We start from the raw sequence: 21,637 nt of genomic DNA on the forward strand, positions 1-21,637 counted from the left end.
GAAGGGTCTCCTTCAAGCCAAGCAAAGATGCCAATGAGCCACACACTGTGTCCTAAATCTGTCTGCATCCACAAAGAAATCCAATGACCCGCCCCGTTCATAAAGCCTTATCTGTGGTATACAACGACACAACCCTATACGTGTGTGCTTTGAAAATTCTGAAAGAAGTATCAATTTATAAATGTGGAGACGTTTGACGACACATCAGCAGAGTAAGTACGTCAAGCGTTAGAGAAGCCTTTACATTTAAAAGCACATCGTGCCTTTACACCTGGACGTGGTCGTCGAGTGGTATTCACCAGGATGGACAGGATTGGCTTAACGTTGATGTGTGTGCATTCATAATGAGGCCTGTGCTTTAAATCCATCTTTGAATGAGCCTTTTACACACACACACACACACACACACACACACACACACACACACACACACACACTGAGTCTTTCTCTGATGTGCTTCCTCGGCCTGGAAGAGGAAACATTTCTGTTCAGACTTCTCTGACTCGGCTGTCGATAGCCATGTTTGTTCTGCCGTATATTCCACTGAGACACCGGAGAACAATGAAGGCTTTCAGTTATTTCAGCGCTGGTTTCATGTCCGCAGCTCTGTGTGTCTCATCACACGACTGTGTTTAAGGCTCTGTGAGGACGTCTGCTTGTAAAGATAGGTTCCCTTTTTAGACAGTATCCAACGTCTTCAGTCCACAGACCTCTCTGACGGTGACAGCAAGCAGCAGCACTTTGAATAAAGAATATTAAAACCTTTATATTTAAAGGCTGGTATGTTTCATGCTGCAGTTCTTAACTCGGCCACAAGGCATAGTCTTACAGCTTTTCAGATTCATTTAGAGGTCACAGTGTTCACCTTTAACTAGTTGCTTATTATGAATCATTAAGCACTTCTGAGTTCTACATGACCATAGTCTAAAGCAATGCTTCTCAACTTGTCTAGCCTCAGGACCCACCACCAACTCCTCCCTGAAGAGGCAGCGACCCAAAATCCAATATTTTGTCATCCAATCACATTGATTTTAAGAAAAAAATTGCAGTTTTTGTAGTTTGCAGCTTCTGTCTGATGTTTTGTACCTCAGGCGGTGCAAAACATCAGACGGAAGCAAGAAACTGAACAAAACTAACACGTTTAAAAGTCTTGACAGACTGTTTTTCGACCCACTTTTTTCCAGGCACACACTGAAAACAGCTCCATGATCCACTTTTAGGTCCGGACCCACCAGTTGAGAACCACTGGTCTAAAGCAATGGTTTGCGAGTGCCTGGAAAAAAAATTGGTCAGATTTGTGCTGCCCGCTTCGAGGACTGTAGCCTCTGTTCATGTGGTGCACAAACTCCAGATCATTTATCTTAAGGTCATGCGAGGCAGAGTTGTTTTTATGATCACTTGTAAGTTTGCACATGAAACCCCTGATAGATACAGCAGCACAGTTACCACCAAACCTCCACAGACTGAAGTATCTTCACCCTAACCGCCTGTCGGTGTTTGTGAAGTAGACATGTTTTGCAATGAGCTTTAATTGCTCAGAAAGAGGCCAATTAAGCCTCCAAAATGACGGCATTACGGCTCATTGAAATACGCGCAAACAGCAGCGGAACACAGGGACGCTCTTCGCTCTGCAGTGCAGTTACAGTCTATCATTTTGCACAGGGTTAGCGGTGTCTCTGAACCAAGCCTGCAAAACCTCATCTCTGGAGAAACGCCTGCAACTGAGGATTTGTATCTGCCTTATTATCGGGGTTTTTTGTGAGTTTGTTTCCTGTGGTAGACTGAATCCTCGCTTTATTGCATCACTCTGTCTGTGTTGTACGCATTTATTTTCCTCTATTTCTTTATGAATCCCAAACCTTTGAGTTCAAACTCTGCCTATGCATATGACTCATCTGTGGAGCGTTGCACATACAAAGGGGTAAATCATCCTTTACATCCTCTCAGATAAAAGCCGGCTGCTACATTTCACAGGTTGGGAGTCAAATGTGCGGTGAAAGGCATTTCAGATAGGATGCGTTGTGCGCTTGTTGTGGAGTAGTGCGCAGAGCAGAAGGGGAGCGCACACTAGCATAAAGCAACAGCCATAGGTAAGTGAATAGTCGGGAAAATAGAAGAGGGTGTGTGTTCATGAAATCCTCAGGGCACGACAGGACTTGAGGGAGTTTAGGCTCGTCCAGGAGCTATAGCTCTATAACGACCGCTTCACAAGCGTGACACACATTTCTGCTGCTGAAAGTCTTTATCTGTGATTTTTCACACTTAAATGTAGAAATCAAATATATCCTCTGAAAATAACTCTGAGTCATGACTGTCTACAATGGGTGTAACACCCGAGTCCCACTGTCTGATGTTTTCAGAGTTTTCAGAGTCCTATCTTCACTTTGTTTACATCGCCCGGACGGCCGGCTGACTCCTCCCCTCGTGTATAAAAGTTGTTTAATTGAGGGACTAGAGAAAAGAAGAATAACATACTGTACTCACTGCTTAACTGTGTTTCTAGATCACGCTCATTTCAGGTAAATTTACATGCAGTGTGAAGATACCAGCAGAATAAAGATCGCTAGCATTAGCATGCTAACACAACAATGCAGCGCAAGTTGTTTTGGTTTCATGCTGGTGCTCAAGGGCGACATCTGCTGGATCAAAAAAATCGCATATAAAGCCTTTAAAACACAACTTGCACACCCAAACTGTTCGACATTTTCTCTCCGATGTCCCGGTAGGTCCGTAAACTAGAGTTCAGGAAAGTGAGACATCGTTTGTTGTGATCTGATCTTCCCTCCTATTGGACGCGCCGAGGCAACATCATCGAGCGCTGCGCCCAAGTTGAATATTTTTTACTACTGCTACTTTACCTACTGCGTCCTATGTGGAAGACCCTTACGGCTGCTAACTGAGCTGATGATTATGACACATTTTGCACAGGACAAGGAGTGTTGATCGTGTCTTCCATTTGTTGTAGTGCGTTCTCTGTAGAAACTGACTGATGATTGGCAGTATGGACCTCCGTGGATAAATCCTTTTAAATTCAACGTTCTATTTATTTAATGAATTACATTAAAAACGTACCGTGATTGATTCACTCTCCAGAACAGCAGGCAGCATTTTAATGAGAAACAAATAGAAGAGAATGTTCTGATCAACATCTGTCCTGGTAAATGTTTGATCCGAAGAAGCAACGAGGAGGAATCCTAAAGAAATGGAAAGGAGAGCGTGTGTTTACGACACAGGAGGAATTCTCCCTCCAATCCTGCCTTGATTAAAGGTCTGCTTCTGCCTCCAGCTGAGATCAAGACAAAAAAACACAGCTCCTCGTGTATGATTGTGTGTTCATGTTGATGTTTACGATAATTAATTTGTAAAGGCTTCAAAGTACAAATTATTGTGCTTAATTACACCTCCTAATCCCTCAGCATCAATGTGTTTCATGCTGATATTCAGCAGCTTTGAGACCAAACTACAAAATGGTTGACATCAAAGTCCGGCGTTTTAGATGGGCTCAGAATCAGCCGATAATCGGCCGATGAATAGATCATTCCCCTGAGCAACTTCAAGTTCTCTTTTTTCTCCTTTACTTTCTTTGGTCCTTAAAAAGCACGCTCCCTGTTGATACACAGCAGGCTGGAAAGACACCGTCCATTTTTATTCAGTAAAATGGGCCAGAGGAATGTTATTTAACCATATAGCGACAATTTGTAACTTTTCCATCCTCTGAGTCGTTTCAAGGTCGATCTAAGAGCAAAACAACTTTCAACATGGAGATCAGCTCGGGTCGCCTGCTTATAGCGCTATGTAAGTTTGAGAGCGGGTCGCGGTTCTCTAGCACGCTGACGGTTTTACCATCACGGTAATGTTTGATACAATGGCTGAGTTAAGATCTAAGCTAAAGCTAAGTGATGGAAGAGGACGAGGGACGGATGAAGCTGAGAAAAAGAGAGATATATTATTCAGAACAGATTGAGATGTAACGTTTGGCTGTATCGTTGTCTCGTGTTTAGCAGCTTTACCGGCTGCAGAGCGTCGTCTAACCCTCGTTATGTCTGAGGCTTGCATACAGATAAAAACATAAATACATCTTATTGCAAAATGTTGTCTCTCTACAAGATGCTAGCAGATTCATATTTGCACAAAATCCTGTAATTTACCATGTCAGTCTTTTGGCGTTGCACAACACTGCCCCCTGCTTGTCAACAAATGTGTCACATTGTCAGAGACCTGCAGACGTCAACCAAGGCAATCAAGTTTATTTATAGAGCACATTTCAGCAACAAGGCAATTCAAAGTGCTTCACACAGGACATCAAAAGCATCAAGACAAAGTGGAAAATAAATGTAAAAAAATGTAAAAATCACTAAAACAAACCGTTTACAATCACAGAGAAGATCAAATGTGCAAATATGTTAAAAAAATAAAATACAGAATAAATACAGAAAAATTCAGCGAAAATAAGACATTTAAGTACAAAATAAATGGGTGTTTAATTTTATTATTTTCCATACTTTATTAATCCCTGAGGGGGAAATGTGGTTTACACTCACACTCACACACACATGCACAAACAGAAGCTGTGGACATCACTAGTGGAGCGATGTCAGAGTGGGACTGAAACACAGGGAGAGTGTGAGAGCTGCTGGGAGTTCAGCGCCTTGCTCAAGGGCACCTCGGCAGTACTCAGGAAGTGTTAACGTCTCCAGCAACCAGACCAACTCATATTTCGGTCCACACCGTGACTTGAATCAGCGACCCTCCGGTACCCCACCCCAAGTCCCCACAGACTGAGCGACTGCTGGCATGACATGCACAAACACAAAAACAGGACACTTAACTAAAACCTGATCAAAACCAGGAGACTCAGGTCGTCAATCTCATGATATATTCACGTTAAAATCTTTCATCAGAGCCCATTTTATTTACTTTCTTATTGTAAATCTCAACAACAATATATAAGATGAAGACAGAGTCAAATGTGCTTGAAGGAAGTGTGTGTTGAATGTGTGTTTGTGTGTGTTATTTCAGAAATACTGAGGGTTTTACATCATCAGAAATATGACTCAGGCATTGAAAAATCCAATAACTTGTTTTGGAACAAAACTGTTTTGACACAAAAAAGAAAAGGCGCTGATTGCATCATTAAAAAGACGAGGTTTATTATTGGCACATCCACACACAGCTTGGGCCAAATTCGTCTCATTATGAGAAAAAATGGGTCGGCTGAGGTTTTAATAAAGTAGTTATTAATAATCCGTCTGGGCACAAAAGCATTGGAAACCTAAACACACACTCCGACACACATGCGCTCTCACATACACACCAAAGCATTGTCTTCCATCAATTCCATTACAAATGGTCTCATCAGGAGCCAAAATGAGCGATGAGGGGAGGCTGTGGAAGCAGACAGGAGGTTTCATTCCCTCACATTGTGGTCTGCTGGTGGGCTAGCGGAATACTAATGCGAAGCTGGAGGGGGGGGGTGCAGGGCTGCCAGCCTGTGCAAAAAAGCATGACCTTGGGCCAGGGGCTCTGTGGGAAGGCAGGAATCTCTGCAAAAAAAAAAGAAAAAAAGAAGGGGTCAGAGTGCCCCCTGGCTGTGGAAGCAGCATCACATTACAGGAGTGGGAATGTGACGAGAGAGGTGGGAAGTGTTTTATTCCCCTGTCATTAACTCCAGCGACTACCCACCCCTCTGAAAATCTACTTCTCCCCCCCCCCCCCCCCCCCCCGTACCCCCCGCCCCGCCTCTCTCTCTGTCAGCCCTCTGCTCTTATTCCTTCATATCCTCTCGCTGACGCCTGTATCTAGGTCACAACAGGGACTTACATGGCTTTGGGACCCCCAAATCCCACTCACACGCCTCTCCCCTTGTCACAATCGATGGAGAATCCCTCGTGTTATATAACGCCTGGGACCCGACTGTTTTATGGCCCATGCTGCTTGTAAAGAAAAAAGGGGGAAGCCAGTGACGGAAACAGGGTCCATAACTGGATCCAGCAGGGCAGAACTGATGGGGGGGGGGCATAAATAGAAAGAATGGTGAAACATATGAGTGAATATATTACTGTAATGTGATAAAAAGCTCATCACGGTAACGTTTCAATACACTAGCCATCTGGATTTAATGGGATTTTAATCTGGTCTTTATAGACAAATTATGTAAACTAGGATTCTAAAAAATTTCCAAGAACTCAAAGCTCGTCATTTGGGCTCCTATAGACCGCTGGGTGAATGCTGTGGAGACAAAGAGGCTGGGGGAGAGGAATCTCTAACATAGACTGAAAATGGATCTATGTGATGTGCAAACAAGTGGAGGAATAGTAAATAACACTGCACACTGCAAATCACTGCAAAACATCCTAAAAATTAGAATATAGTGTGCAAAATGACATGCTTCTCACACACATGGGCCCAAAATACACACACATGCACACACAGGACTTAAGGAAATGCATTAATGGAGAGATGTCAGAGTGGGGCTGCTCACAGGGGGAGCGCTCCTGTGCAGGTCTGGGTTCAGGCACCTGGGCAGTACTCCAGAAGTGACCTATTTCTGTACCGTTCCAGGACTTAAACCAGCGACCTTCAGGTTACCAGAGTCCCTACACACTGAGCTTCTGCCTCCCTCTTCATCAATTCTTTTAATTAAGGGCCAGCCTATATATAGCCTTTATATACAGCGTTGGTTGACATTTAAATCTACCATTAACCAGGGAACAGCCATGGAGACAAGAAGAGCCATAAACCCAACCGGACAGAGAAACAGTTTTTTACTTTTAACTCAATTAGTGGATGAGAATAAAACCATTCCAAGAGGTAAATTGGGCCCTGTTGGTCAATGCAAGTGGCGAGAGGCGGGCATTGGGAAAACAGAGCGAAGCAGATAGAAGTCTCATTCCCTCTGGTCGTGTGGACCAGTGAGGAGAGCGACAAGCTGTGGTATATGTTGCAGTTATTTCTGGTGTTATTGCATTGATGCATTGGGGATGTGAGAGCATCTACCACAAACATGATAACATGCACTCCAATCTGTAGCGTTTAATGAACTCACTGTCATTCAGGGTTTTGGAGACAGTTCACCGATCTCCAACTCCTAACAGTTTGTGACCTTAGGATCTCTCTTAAGGGCTATAAATCTTTGTGAACATCTTTCATCTTTACCAGAATCTAGACTTAACTCTAAGGGAAATTCTTAGAAAACATTGTGATTCTCAGAATTGGTTCTGAAACTCTTTGAACAAGAACGCTTTATGAAAACGGCCCCAGGTCTTAAAATCAGTATCAGCATGAATAGGTAAGTAGTTGTGCACATGGTAGAGTTTGTTTTTTATCGCTTTTGTGTTACAACACAGGAAAAAAAAAATACTGATGAACAAAGCTGTCAAGTATGGTGGAAAGAGAAGACACAGAGAAGAGGTCACATGCAAACTCTGAGAGCAAAGCTGAAACTTACTTTATTATGAAGAGACAAAAACACGAGGGAGGCAGGCAGGGGTCGAGGCAGAAATCCAGGGAGCGGGCAGAAAATCAATAATCATGTTTGGGAGAGCTTCACGAGGGGGAAAAAGGCAAACTATCAACTTTGCATGCTTTGTAGAGCGGCTGTGGATCAGTTGGTTGAGTCGGTCGTCCCTCAACCAGAAGGTCGGGGGTTCGATCCCCAGCTGCTGTAGCCACATGTCCGATGTGTCCTTGGGCAAGACGTTTAACCCAAAGTTGCTCCTGCTGCTCTGTCAGCGGTGTATGAATGGGATTAGTTACTTCTGATGTGGTGTTTTCAGACCAAACAGTTCTGGGGACTTTTTTTAAGAGGAACTATCCATTAGGTAGTTCCATGAGAACTATGCATTATGGGAACTTTTTCCTCTGTCTACATTCGCACCGCTATGGTACCTACTCTGAAGCAGGAGCTAAAAAGGTTCCTCTTAACATCGTTTTAAGAACTAAAATAGTTCACTTGTTTTTATCATCAATACGGATTGTGCACGTTTACATGAGAACAGTCCCGTGAAAACTGAGATGTTTGTTTCCAGGAAAGTTCCATGTTTAGACGAAAGCGTTTTGATAACAACCACGGCGCACGCAGCTCCGTAAACAAAGACTGAAAGCGATGTCGCGATCCGATCCCACAGATCTGTGATCCATAACACCACTACAACTTGGAGTGAGCAGCACTCAGGAAATCAGGAGTTAAGGCCGCCATTGTTGGTGTAGTCCACGTACTCATGCAGGACTATTGTCCATAACCTTAATGCCCATGGTCGAAGAGCCTACTCACGCATGGCTACCTCAATGCACATGTTTGTAAGGTCTCCGTATTTTGAAAGAAAAGTGTTTTACAAGTTTACACATCGACAGAGATGGTGATTTAAAAAAAAAAAATTGCAGTCTTTGACCCGTTTTGCAAATCTTCCATTATCAGGCGCCCAAAACATCATTATCATGTAGACGAGCAGCCAGAACTCAACATAAGTTTGCCATTAGAAGTTAAAAATCAAACATATTTACATCAGTTAAATGAAAGAATATTGATATGAGTCATGGGGCGGTGATGCTGTTAAAGAGTCTGGTTAAAGTATAAATGAACATGTTGGTGTTTCACATGATAAACGAGGATTTAAAGACGGTGAAGATGATTAAATATGATATCACCTCATTTGTCCATTGTCTTTGTTTGTTTTTTTACACATTGGTGTTTCTTTCATCTTATATAAACTTTAAGCATTGTAGTTTTTTAAAACATAAAGACACACTCACCTCCCCAATGGCATAATAAGTCACACCTGAAGACACACACAAATATCCCCCCTCCCCAAAACAGCTCAGAAAACTAATAGGTAAATAATAATAATAATAATAATAAAACAAAATGTGTATTAACAACAATAACGTTTAGTTTTATATTTAACTGTCTGTTTCGGCTTAATTTATAAATAAAAACGATATATACGCCTGTGTTAAACATGGTAAGATACTCACTGGTCCAGAGTAAAGTCTCCTTCCGTCTCGTACTCTTCAGCTGAACTCTCCCCGACTTGTCACCTTCCCTCGGCTTGGTGACATTTTCGGTAGCAGTTTGTTTACTTCCTGACATCAACTCCGCCGTTGTTTGCGTCGGAACACTTCCAGTGTGGCATCATACTTTATTTAAAAGTTTTTATTTAGCAGACCGCTTCTGTTGTATGTTTCTTTTCTTGTTGTTTTTTTCTCTGTTATTTAATGTTGATATTTTTTTACAGTTGTATTATTCCACATGTTGTAACTCAGTCTTATTTTTGTTTTTTTATACGGTAAGTATTTGTGTGATGTCTATAAAATACTAGATACATCTGTACACGCATTTGAATGTATCAGATTTCATTTGATCAAATGAAGTAAAGTAACAGCAGATGCAACCAAACCAACAACAAAAAAATGACATTCCCTTTACATTTTTCTATTTTATATTGTGGAATTGTAGAATTATATTTTTGTGAGTTATCTATACGTGCCTAAATTAATTCCTCAGCTAATGAATTACAAATTACACTTCTGCATTAGTTTCATTTTTCAACACCACAGGTTGCTGCTTTTTTTTTTCAACTTTTTCAAAGACTGAAAAAATAGTTGTTTTTTATAGCATTGTTTTTTTAATGCTATAAAATGGAGAGTAGGCTAAACTTTCAAAATCCACATTTCTTTAATCAAAATACTAAAGATCAACCTCTTGGTTCTGCATAAACACACCAAATTTTACCACGTGATACAAAGGTAAACGCTTTGTAACTAACCATTCATGGATTTTGTCCCAAAGATGCTTCAAAATGTTCCAACCATAAAAAAGATGTTTAACAACACCATATGTACACATACTTACAGGTATATATTATCTACACTCTGCAGAGTCTGGTCTGCTGCTCTGATCCATCTTAATATGTAGAAGTGAAATGTTGTTTGCGAGTGCGTGATCGGTGAGAGCCAGCTTCCCTTTGAGAGCTGATTTCCTCTTTTCTCCTTGATGTTCTTATTTAATACACTGCAGAATAAAGGAATTGTCTTTTCTCCTCACTGCTCGGCCACAGGCACACCGTGCACTGACTCAATGCTGTGTCATGGGTGTGTGTGCCGTGCGACCAATCAGATGCGCTGACAGAAAATCTTCGGGGGGGGGGGGGGGGGGGTGACGATGTTCAGAGCACTGAGAGAGGGGAGGAGAGCAGGCAGTGAGGAGACGATGAGTATCAGTCGCTAAAGGAGTATCTGGATTCATTTTAACTCTATTGAGGCACTAACCTCTTCCTAATCCAATGTATGTTAGTCCAAGCAAGAAGACTATCTCAAACAATCATTCCCAGACTGTGGAGGAGAGAGCGTGTAAGAAAGGGTTAAAAACGCTACAGCAATTTGCCCTATAACTGACTGCTGGACGTCCAGAGCATGTCCAAAACACTTTGCAAAAGGGAACAACACAACTGCATCGATGAAAACGAAGATGCAAACACTGCAACAGGAATAGAAAAGAGTTTATAACATTAATGTTTTGGCTTATAGTGAAAACCCTGCTGATGCATGTACCCAGACAAGACCATAGCATTCATTCCACTTTGGTTTTTAAACCTGAAGAGGGGGCATATCACTCCTGTCCTAGCGTCTCTTCATTGGCTCCCAATACGCTTCATAATCGTTCATTTTAAGGTGGCGCTGTTTGTTTTTAAAGTCCTGAATGGCTTGGCCCCCCCTCCTTCGCCCCTTCACTTTCTCTATACCCCTTATATCATCAGACATGTTGCCTCCTGGCTGTCCAAAAAAATTGCAACTGTTTTGACAAAAGAATCGATGTTTCATGACAGCTCCATAAAATCTTTTTTTTTATCTCTGTCAATAAAAGATCAGGATTTTTTTTCAGTCATTAAGGCATTTTCTGTGAGTAACACTGAAATATTTTATTTTGGCTCTTTTACACCAGATGAACATGGCCAAGTAGTTTATATTTGAGCAGTTATAATGTCAGAGCTTTAGCACAAGCAGGGCAAAGGTTGGAAACTGGATCACTACTTCTTTTTCAGATCATTTTATTGAGTTACAGCTCGAGCTTAAAGGTGCTTTTACAGTCAAAGCCCCTGAACTGTGGATCAGCCTTTCCCTATTCCATCAGGTCTGCACCCTCTGTTGACTCTTTTAAATCCCGTCTCAAAATGTTTTTTTAATATGTTAGCGTTTGAGTCCTCCGGTCCTGAATAGACCGTTTCTTTCAGGTTTTCCTTTTGTTGCTTTCTTTGTTCTTGTGGCTGTTGTAAATAATTTATTTAATGTGCAGCACTTTGGTCAGCTATTGCTGTTTTAAAATGTGCTGTATAAATAAATGTGACTTGACTTTAAAGCAGCATTATGTATGATGATGTATGATATATGTTTATTTATGTAATGAGAACGTGGAAGTGCACATTAGGGTACAAACAGAGTTAAAAGTCGGCCTGTAGAGGACAGACTGATGTGATTCCTGTTTGTTTACCAGCGTCTGCTGATGCTACTGTACCTCCGCGAGATGTTTACATGAACCCTTTTGATTTACTTGATCTTCGCCTCCATCTGTGTGGGAGCAGGAGTCAGCTGGAAGCGTGATCTCTCCACAGCAGCGTTAGAGTGCGAACAGCAACACCCACATCGGACAGCACTCGCTGCCTCCTCATGAAAGCTCATCAGATGCACGTCAGATTCTCTTGCACGGTCCCGTGGTGCGTCTGTGGCTGATGCTATCTGGTTACCTCTGAATAAATGGTGGAGATTACAGGAGATGTGTGGACAATCACAGCGAGGCGAGGTGAAAAAACGTATAATTAACGCAGCTCAACTTTCAAAATAAGAGTGTGTGCTTGTTCTCATATTTCAACATCAGTCACATTATTACATTTATATCATTTTATTGTCTTTCCATTAATGTTTACATGCATGTATAGATTTTTTTTTCTTTCTCTAACTAAATTTTCATTTATTTTTAATTAATTAATTTCTTTATATTTTTGTTTGTTTTCTCGCTACTCCCCACTAAGTTCTGCACTTTAATGCATTACGCTGTCATGAACACATTCACACCTTTCTAACACACTACCTGAACCTAAAAATCATTGCTTGACTTTCATCTCATTTAAATGTATTTGTCTGTGTTGTTGCTTATGTTTTGCTATTTTGTGTTTATTTTGTCTGTTTTCTTTATTTTTATTTTATTTTTGTCTTTGTTTATTTGTTCTCACTTTAGTTGTCATATCTATAAATTCTTGTTTCATTTTTTTAAACCTTATCACCAATAAAAAAAAAATATATATATATATATTTTAACATCGTTATATCGATTTCACACACATATTAAAGTTATACCAAAGTCAGTGTAAATAATTTCACCAAATGGCTCTGACACTAAATTTATGGAGATCCTGTTGCAGCCTGTTCACTCGATTGTACAGTACATGATCCCTTAATGCACAAATACAAACATTTAGTACATCTGTTGAAAACATTTGGGAAATTTAGACCAATAGGCAGCGCTTGCCACCATTACCATGAAAACACCGACTAATGGAAGATAGTTTGGAAATTGGTGTTCAATCCATGGAGATACTAATGTTTAAAAAAAACATTTATTATTTATTTTAACTGGGAAAAAGTCTCATTGAGATTAAAAATCTCTTTTACGAGAGCGTCCTGGCCAAGACAGGCAGCAGAACAATTACAGGGTTTCAGACATAAAACACTTAACAACAATGAACATAAATACAGGAATCACAAAAAGAACCATTCATCAGAATCTGTCATCAGTCATCAGCAACAAAGCGATCAAAAAGGGGCAATACGAGTTAGCTAAAACATCTACAGTCAGATATTTCTGCCTGAAGATCATTAAGACGACCTTTAAAAACATTCAAGGAAACCAGCTCCAGAAGATTATTTTTTCTCAAAATCAATGTTTTCAGATGTTCTGGTGACACTGGACTCACTGCCTCTTGTTGTTTTGCGATGTGACGGTGTTAGCGGTTATGCATCCTCCCCTGAACTGCTTCTACCTCTTGAACAAAGTGAAGGGTATATGATTAATCCAATGGGCCTACTTTATCTTAAGTGTGATTCTGATTATCTCCAGCGATCAAGCTGCTTATGATATCTCCGGCTGATAAATTTCTCCGACTTGATTAAAAAAAAAACGAGGCTTTAGTGATGTAATAAAATTCTTTAAAAATAATAAAGCATCAGAGGATTAAAGTCCAAAGAGTTTAACATATTAAAACAAGTCTCTTCTGAAAGTGATCTGGTGCCGCTTCTCAAATGAGTCTCTCAGATTAGCCCCGCGTGTGATCGGAGATAGATGGCAGGGATGGCTGCATGTTCATGATATCTTTATTAAATCACTGATCCAAAGAGTTCTGGTTTGTAAAGCTGGGCTGAGTGGTTTCACACACAAAGAGAGAGGACACTTTATTAGGCCGGATCATATTTAAAACGAGCCATGGTGAGTTTATAAGGGTGAGCTGATGGGCTGGAGAAGGACAGGCTGTTACCCACCTAATTAAACAAGACCCTGGATTCTCAGGCTGTAAATGGGGGGCAGAGATGAGTTTTTAGGTGTTAATATGATGATGAGCATGGCTGTTTTTGAGCATGAGAATCATCCTTGACCTTTGGGAAAGAGATGTGCACCTCAGAGATGAGCTTTCAGGCATGAAATCAAATGAAAAGTGAAAGGAAATTCTCTTCACTCTATCCTTAAAAACCAAAAATGAGTGATTCAACCAACTTGTTAATGGCCTCCTCTTTGGTGTCCAATACAAGAAGAAAGTATTTGTGTTCAGGTCTGTTTTTTCCCTTCCAACACATGGTTGATTGATCCAGCAGATGTCGCCCTTGAGCACCAGCATGAAACCAAAACAACTCGCGCTGCATTGTTGTGTTAGCATGCTAATGCTAGCGATCTTTATTATGCTGGTATCTTCACACTGCATGTAAATTTACCTGAAATGAGCGTGATCTAGAAACACAGTTAAGCAGTGAGTACAGTATGTACTAGTCCCTCAATAAACAACTTTTATACGTGAGGGGAGGAGTCAGCCGGCCGTCCTGGCGATGTAAACAAACTGAAGGTAGGACTCTGAAAACTCTGAAAACATCACAGACAGTGGGACTCAGGTGTTACACCCATTGTAGACAGTCATGACTCACAGAGTTATTTTCAGAGGATATACTTGATTTCTATTATATTGAAGTGTGAAAAATCATATAAAGCCTTTAAATTGAGCACACACAACATTGGGTTAATGTTATTACTCGGTGTTGACTTTTATTCCATACAGATTTAGAACCCTGGTCTCCTCGGTGAACGCCAGTTTGACCGATCCATTTCTCCTCTGTCAGGCTATGTATTATTTTAACTGACTTCAGCATGCCCGACAGAACTGAGCAGTTCTTTGCATCTTTAGGGCGACTGCGGCTCAGCTGGTAGAGTCGGTGGTCTCTCTGGGGGGTTCGATCCCCAGCTCCATGTCCAATGTCTATGCTTTGAATAATTTAGAACAAGACACCAACAAAATTCAGAGTTTCCAAACCTGTCCAATGACGATTTCCCTTATTACATCTCTTAATATTCATTTTAAGTTGTTTAAATTCAGAATGTTTGTCCTCTGAATCCAAATCCACCAAACCTTTAAGACCTTGCTGAATTTGAATGTGTTTGTTGTGCTTTGTGTTTTGTTTCCTCCAGGAGGCCATCATTTCCCCCGTCTCCCCAGATGTGCTCTACTTGTTCCGAGTCCAGGCTGCTTGTATGAACGACATGCGCAGCGACTTCAGCCAGAGCATGCTCTTCAGAGGTAACACACACACACACACACACACAGAGAAACACACCTCACATGCTCATAGATTGCTGCCACATTATCTTGAATGTCATCATACATTTCAGTATGTGTGTCTTTAATGTACACATGCCATCTGTCGTCATGGTGCACACATATTGTCTTTCATTTGTGCACCAGCGTTATCTGACGGTTTTGGATTCCTTTCATCGTGATATTAAATCTTTCATACTCTGGGTTTTCACGTTATTAATGTGAGCGCGTATTGACAGCTGCAGGCTAAAAGAAAAACAGCAGAAAGGAATCAAATAAAAACTAAAGGGGGGAAGCAGCTGAGAGGCAGCGAGGTGCACTCGTTTCATCTAACCTCATTTAGTTTATTGGTTGCCCCATTAAGTATTCAGCACCTTGCGTTTATATTCTACCATGCTGTGATTAATGTTCTTACAGTGCACTCATGGATGCCTCTATAAGGAAGTGTTGCATGGTTGTCTCTCCTGTGTTTAACTCTAATAATAATCCCCTGTTGTTGTTTTGTTTTTTTCCCCCTTCCTGCGATTAGCCAACACCACCCGGGTCTTCGAGGGGACGAGGATAGTGAAGACTGGAATGGTAAGGGAGTTCAGAGTTACCTCACTGCTACTGTCTTTTCATCTTTTATCCAGCAGAGAGCAGTGTCTGTGTTAGCTTCATGCAGGACAGGAGGGACTCAAAGTGAAGAAGTCATGATGAGAGTGGTGCTGAATTCACTTCTTTAAGATCAGTTTTGCATGAAGAATACAAATTTCTGACACAGTGAGTGGGTGAAACATCAGATCATCAAATAAAATAACCACAAAAAAGACCCCACAATTCATGAAAATATCAACATTTTGACTGTTATTTTGCTCAGTTGCATCCAGTAAAAAGACCTGAATTAAATAGGTAAAACTAAATAAACGCTGATGTTAGGGCTGGCTGTGCCAATTGCAGGTTTCACATGTTTCATCAACAGTGAATAAAAAGGTTTAAATGTATTTCCTGTTCCCTGCGTGAGAAGGCCTAAACATTGTGATCTGTGACACCTCAAGGCCTCGGCTTGCTCCAGAGAAACCTTTGAATCGATTATCCTCAGGACTTGCTTAAGGTCTGCTAAGAATCACATTTTTAAGTTTAATCTCTCACTCTGCACACGCTTCAGATATACTTGAATTGCAGAGTTCCTAAAATGTTTCATATTGAGTGATTATTTTCTTCGTAAGTGGTTTGAACCATCGAACACCTGAAGGCCTGAGGAGGCTACAAAGAGGCAGATCAAACTTCTCTCCTCAGGACTTGCCATAGGTCTGTTTGAAGATCAGTTGTATTTCTTGCTACGTGCACATTTTAATATTCATTTTAGATTTAAAGGGGTGTCTGTTTGGCTCGGTTGATAGAGCGGGCGCCCCGTTCAGAGGCTCGCACCGGTCACAGGATCTACTCCCAATCCTGACCCTGTTTGGTGCATGTCATCCCCCCCCTCTCTCTCTCCCCACATTACCCATCTCTCTATAGTTGTTCTATTGAATAAAGGAGAAACAAGCCCAAGGAAAACAAATTAAACTATTTTAAATCTTTAAATGTAAATTATTCTATTCCTGACTTTTGAATCCTCCAACCATTTTGACCCCTTACACCTTAACGATAAAGAATGCACAAATACATTTTGTCTCTTATGTATTTTGCCAGTCTTGAAAGAGAGAGAAAGAGAGAGAGAGAGAGTGAGAGTGTTTAACGTAATATGGGAAAGTAACCCCAGGTTGGACTTGAATCAGAACCGTCTGCTTGAAGCAGCCTCCGTAGGTGAGGCGTAATCTAAAGGCTCTGCCATCTGGTGCCCTGTAACTTTTCTTTTAATGATCAAAATTTGTTGTTCAATATCTTACTCCATGCACTTTCAATAAACTCTTAACTTGTCAGTGGACCCAAGGTTTCAGAGGATGTGATTCTGTTTACCACTTAAGGCCACATTATGTTTCAAAAGAAATCGTTTCTTTGACATATATTGGTGTTTGTAATGGCCACACTTGAAGTCAAGGCTGGAAGACAGTGGTCAGAATCAGTCAGTTAGTAATCTCTATTTGCAGATTAGACATAAAACCGTAAAAATCTGAGTACAGGGGTTTGGATTTTCAGCATGGCAAGTGTTGACCAATCACGTATAAGCAGCTTTGCTGTGTGCAGGGAAAACAGGTAGAACGTTATCTGACAAACCTGCTCCCATCAGCAGTATTTCTGATGATGATTTATTCATCCCAGATTTGAACAGATATCTGCATGAAAGTGCAGCTAACAATCTTTTAGATCCCCTGACCACCTGAAATGCATCAGAGGCCATCGATCCGACCTCCATTCAGCCAGCAAACATTTTTAAAGTCACTTTGTTCTCCTCTTGAAGACAGACCTGATAAATGTTGATGTTAAAGTAATCTGCATCAAGATGTTGTTTTGACAAACCTTTAAACGAATGACACTGGACACTGCCTCGTTGAAACACTCACAGTTTTTGGCTTTAGTGTGAATATGTGAATTATGAAGATGTTTAACCAAAGTAAGCTTTTCCTCCTGAGATTGTTTGGAATTCCTGAAATTACACTAATCATAAAAAGTTAGAGACTTAAAGAAATTGCCTGATTTCTCTAGTCCTTCAATAACTTGGTCATCCCTTGGATTCATTTCAACTGCTAACCTAAATCAGAAGTCAGTGGACCAATACCCTCAAGGGAAAACACTTCGATCAATTCCAACAAATAATCTCATGTTCTAATCATTATTGTTTTCTTTCTTAGCCGACGGTGTCTCCAGCCTCCTCCGCAGACATGGCTCCCATCTCCTCTGGCTCTTCTACTTGGACCTCCTCAGGAATCCCCTTCTCCTTTGTCTCCATGGCGACCGGAATCGGCCCGTCCTCCAGCGGTAGTCAGGCGACGGTGGCGTCTGTTGTGACGAGCACTCTGCTGGCCGGCCTGGGCTTCAGCGGCGGAGTCATCTCCTCCTTCCCCAGCTCCGTTTGGCCCAGCAGAGCTCCGACCCGTAACCCCGCCTCCACCCACCAGACCGCCGAGCCCACCGAGCCTGCCAAAGATGCCGCCGCCTCTCCGTCTGCTGCCGCAACGACCTCGGCCAACGATAACGGAGAAGCGGCGGGTGAGGAGAGAGAGAACAGCAAGGGTCAGGGAGAGGATGGAGAGAGGGAAGGGGAGGAAAAGGAGGAAGAGGAGGAAGAAGACGAGAAAGATGAGAAGAAGGGAAGGAAGCGATCAAGAAGTGAAGGCAAGGAACGGAGGAAGAACAACAGCGCCGAGGTGAATGAGCCGACCAGCCAGACGCCGGACGCCACCGCAAAGGAGAAGAAACAGACTGAACCGGATCCGTCTAACATGCTGCCTGTTGTGGAAGATCAAATGGACGTGTATACCCATAGTCCACTGGACTCTAACTCCACCATCACCACGGAGGCAGACGATGATATGGAAGCATACCCTGCACTTAAAGGCCCGGCAGCAACACTCAGATCCAGCACGGGGCGCAAGAAGCAATGGCCTTTCTCCATCCAAACCGGCAAGTCGACCTTTTTTAGCTTTGATATTTTGTAGAGCAACAAGTTAGGATTTGTTGAATCGTGTTTCCTTGCTTGCACCAGTGGATCACTTGTCGGTAGAAATGTTCCAACTCATTGAGTGATACTTCCTGCAGCTTTGTAAGTCATTTATCCTTCCGTAGTGCCCTGAATCTGATTGAGGTATGTATCCCCTCAGATCAATATGAAACAAAACATCCCCCAAAGAAGAAGCTTTGAAAGTGATCTGGAGTACGGACACATGGCCGTAACCATCTATGAGATCAACGAGTTCTAGACCTCTGCTGGAGGCTCCACTCTGATCCCCCCACCATGGTTTGGGATGGATCATGTGACGGACCATTCACTGTACAAATAGGAAGTAAATGTGTGTGAGTTTGTGTCGGTCAGGTGTATAGCTTGAGTGGAATTTGAAGGTCTCTTCTAGGTATGAATATAGCATGCCTTGAAATGCCTTGAATACGATTCATTAAGAGAACAATTTCCAGACCTCACTAATTTCTAAACCCCTTATTACGGCCCAATACGTATCAAGAAAGTGTTTTGCAGATCCACAAAGTAGACTTTTTGAAACGACCCTTCAAAGCTAAAATGGTAAATGGACAAATTAATATTGCACTTTTCTTGTTGTCTGACGACTCAAAGTGCTTTCACACTACATGTCACATTTAGCCATTAACATAAAACATCATTTCTGTCTCTCAACATGAGGCCAGACTGACAGAACAGTACGTGTTGGATCACTTTAAATCAGTGCATGCCTGATGCTCCTCAAAGTGACAAGACCACTTAACCGTACAGGTGGCGAGGCACCCCTGTGATTAATGGACTCGGACTTGTAAAGCGCTCTGCCTGTCCTCTGACCACTCAAAGTGCTTTTACTCCACATCACTCTTTTACACTCTGATGGCAGAGGATGCTGTGTAATGTGTCCAACTGCCTGTCACTTATTTGAATGTCTTGCCCATTAACGGCCCGGCCCCACTGTACGCGACTATTCTCGCACCCCATTCACTTTGTATTGGACGCGACACACGAGTAGGGGCAAAGGATTATGGGATGTTTGGCTAGCAGGCACAGGAACGAGACACGAGAAATGAGTGGGACAACTTCATTGAACAAAATTCAAATGAGTGGGATGCAAGCTGCACGATCCTCCATTTGATTGGATATTCTGGATACTCCCGTGATTGACAGGAAAGGATATTTTCCCCCAGCATTCAAACCGGAAACAACTTTTTTATACATAAACAGTGCACTGAAATCTCATTCTTAAAGCATTTGGTGCAAGAAATGTGTGATCTAGTTTCTGAATCTTGACCCATTTTTGACCTTTGTGGTGTATGCTCTGCTGTGACTGACAGTTGCTTGTTAGCGACATGGTTCACACCCACAAGCAGCAGGGAGACTAGGCGTCAAGTGAGGTCTTGGTGTATGCAGTGAGGCCGCACGGTAATACTTCAACAATTGATGCAGCATGAGCTGGGATTCCAACCCCCGATCATCTGGTTAAGAGGCGACTGACTCTACCACCGAGTCAAAGCCGCCGATTGTCTGATTATATGTTCAAATATAACAGCATATAGTCCCATGAGTGATACCCAAACCAGTGTTTATACATTTCCCCATGGGTAAGCTAATGTTCTGGCTATCAGCACAATCACATTTCAGCAGAAAGTAATAGGAAGTTATAGACGAAACGACTGCTGTGACCCTAACTTCATTCCCTTGAGGGGTGACATCAATGGTTGTTCAGTCCTTTCCTTGTTAAGATGAAGAGTGATGTGGAGGCATCAGATGGTTCTGGCAGTGTATATGTCAGCGTCATGGCAAACAATAGCTCCAGGGAGATTAAGTAAACATATTGTATTTAAGCTGCGTCCAAGTTAAAGTGACCAAAGCTGTGAGTTAATTATCATTTCTCCTTTCATGACTTTAGGTTGAAACATATGTCAGATACTGGCTCGAGATCTGTTCGATGGTTTATGTGATAAGAGGTTTGAAGTCAGAACGAATAAGAAGTAGACAGTAGAGAGTTGAGTCTGTTTAATGCAAGGTATGAAGTGGAACAGTGCTCTTACATAATAGCCCTCTCTGTGTGTCTAATGGGCTTCATGTGGTAAGTTGCAATGAATTGCATTGATTTAGAGGGGATGAATCGCAGCATTGAAGACAGCGTTCCTGCAGGAGCTGAAAGCAGACCTTAATGCTTCCCCCCCAAGCCAAGACTTTTCAGCAGGGCACTGCATTAGCCCAGCCAGCACCATGGGACATCAGTTCAATTCCAAGTGCTTTGAAACAGTCTGAGCGCATGACCAGACATTATTATGAACAGGAGCAATCATCTCATATTCCAGGAAACGGCTTTTCTTAACCTCTTTGTCAAAGCGTCTTTGGGAAATTGTATTCTGTTTGAGCTGGAGGCAGTCGAGGGCAAACGCTTAAATGTTGTTGCACAAAGTTGGTAGCTGTATACATTCGGAAACAGAGCATCTGCTGCGGAGAGATTGTTTTTTACATTGAGTGCATACTTTCAGTTTGAAAAAGCATAAATCCTCAGCCTATACTTCTATTTAAATAACAACAAAGGCATAGAGACTGGATGTTATCTGCTAACAAACCAGTCTAGATCAATGTTTGACATTTCTTCTTTGGATGTCCAAACATCCTTCAGTAACAACACTGTACAACTTATACAAATAATATATTTTCTAGACATGCTGATTAAATTATGGGGTGCACTTGTTTCAAAAATTGTGACAATTGTCCTTATCTTTGGGTAATTTTAAATAATGGCCTTTTCGAAAAAACAGGAGGTGTAGGGATAGTCGGGATGGCATGCAAAAAAAAAAAAACGACAATCCTGCTTAAGGAATGACAGTCTGATAGGGCGTTCACACATGCACAGAAGTCTTGAAGGTTTCAGGTGAGATGCATGTGGGGAATACAAATGTGAGTCATCTGAGGGTCGCTGCTAGCTAGCTTCTTACTACTTCAAAATAGTGTGAAAGTTTCCTCAGGCGTCCATCCAATGGGTTAAACGAACGCATGCTGAGTGAGAAAGTATTCCTTGTTTATGACATAAATGATCACATTTATCAATAAATTCAGACTTTTGTGATGTGTTTTTATGAGCAGCAAATGCTCATATCATGATAAATTACAAATTTGCAATTGCTAATTTGCTAATGGCTAGTGTCACTTTTTGCAGTGATTTTGTCTGCTA

General features: G+C 41.7%; 1 protein-coding gene across 1 annotated transcript in view; it reads left to right on the top strand.

Annotated features, from left to right (window-relative positions):
- Positions 1-21,637, top strand: part of ptprga (protein tyrosine phosphatase receptor type Ga) — a 415,165-nt gene that overhangs the window by 357,811 nt on the left and 35,717 nt on the right. The window contains exons 10-12 of the mRNA XM_065955381.1: positions 14,720-14,828; positions 15,376-15,425; positions 17,621-18,392. Coding sequence (XP_065811453.1) covers positions 14,720-14,828; positions 15,376-15,425; positions 17,621-18,392 — 931 coding nt within the window. The remainder of the gene's footprint in view (positions 1-14,719; positions 14,829-15,375; positions 15,426-17,620; positions 18,393-21,637) is intronic.

Source organism: Labrus bergylta, chromosome 5, assembly GCF_963930695.1.
Source record: "Labrus bergylta chromosome 5, fLabBer1.1, whole genome shotgun sequence".
Lineage (NCBI taxonomy): Eukaryota > Metazoa > Chordata > Actinopteri > Labriformes > Labridae > Labrus > Labrus bergylta.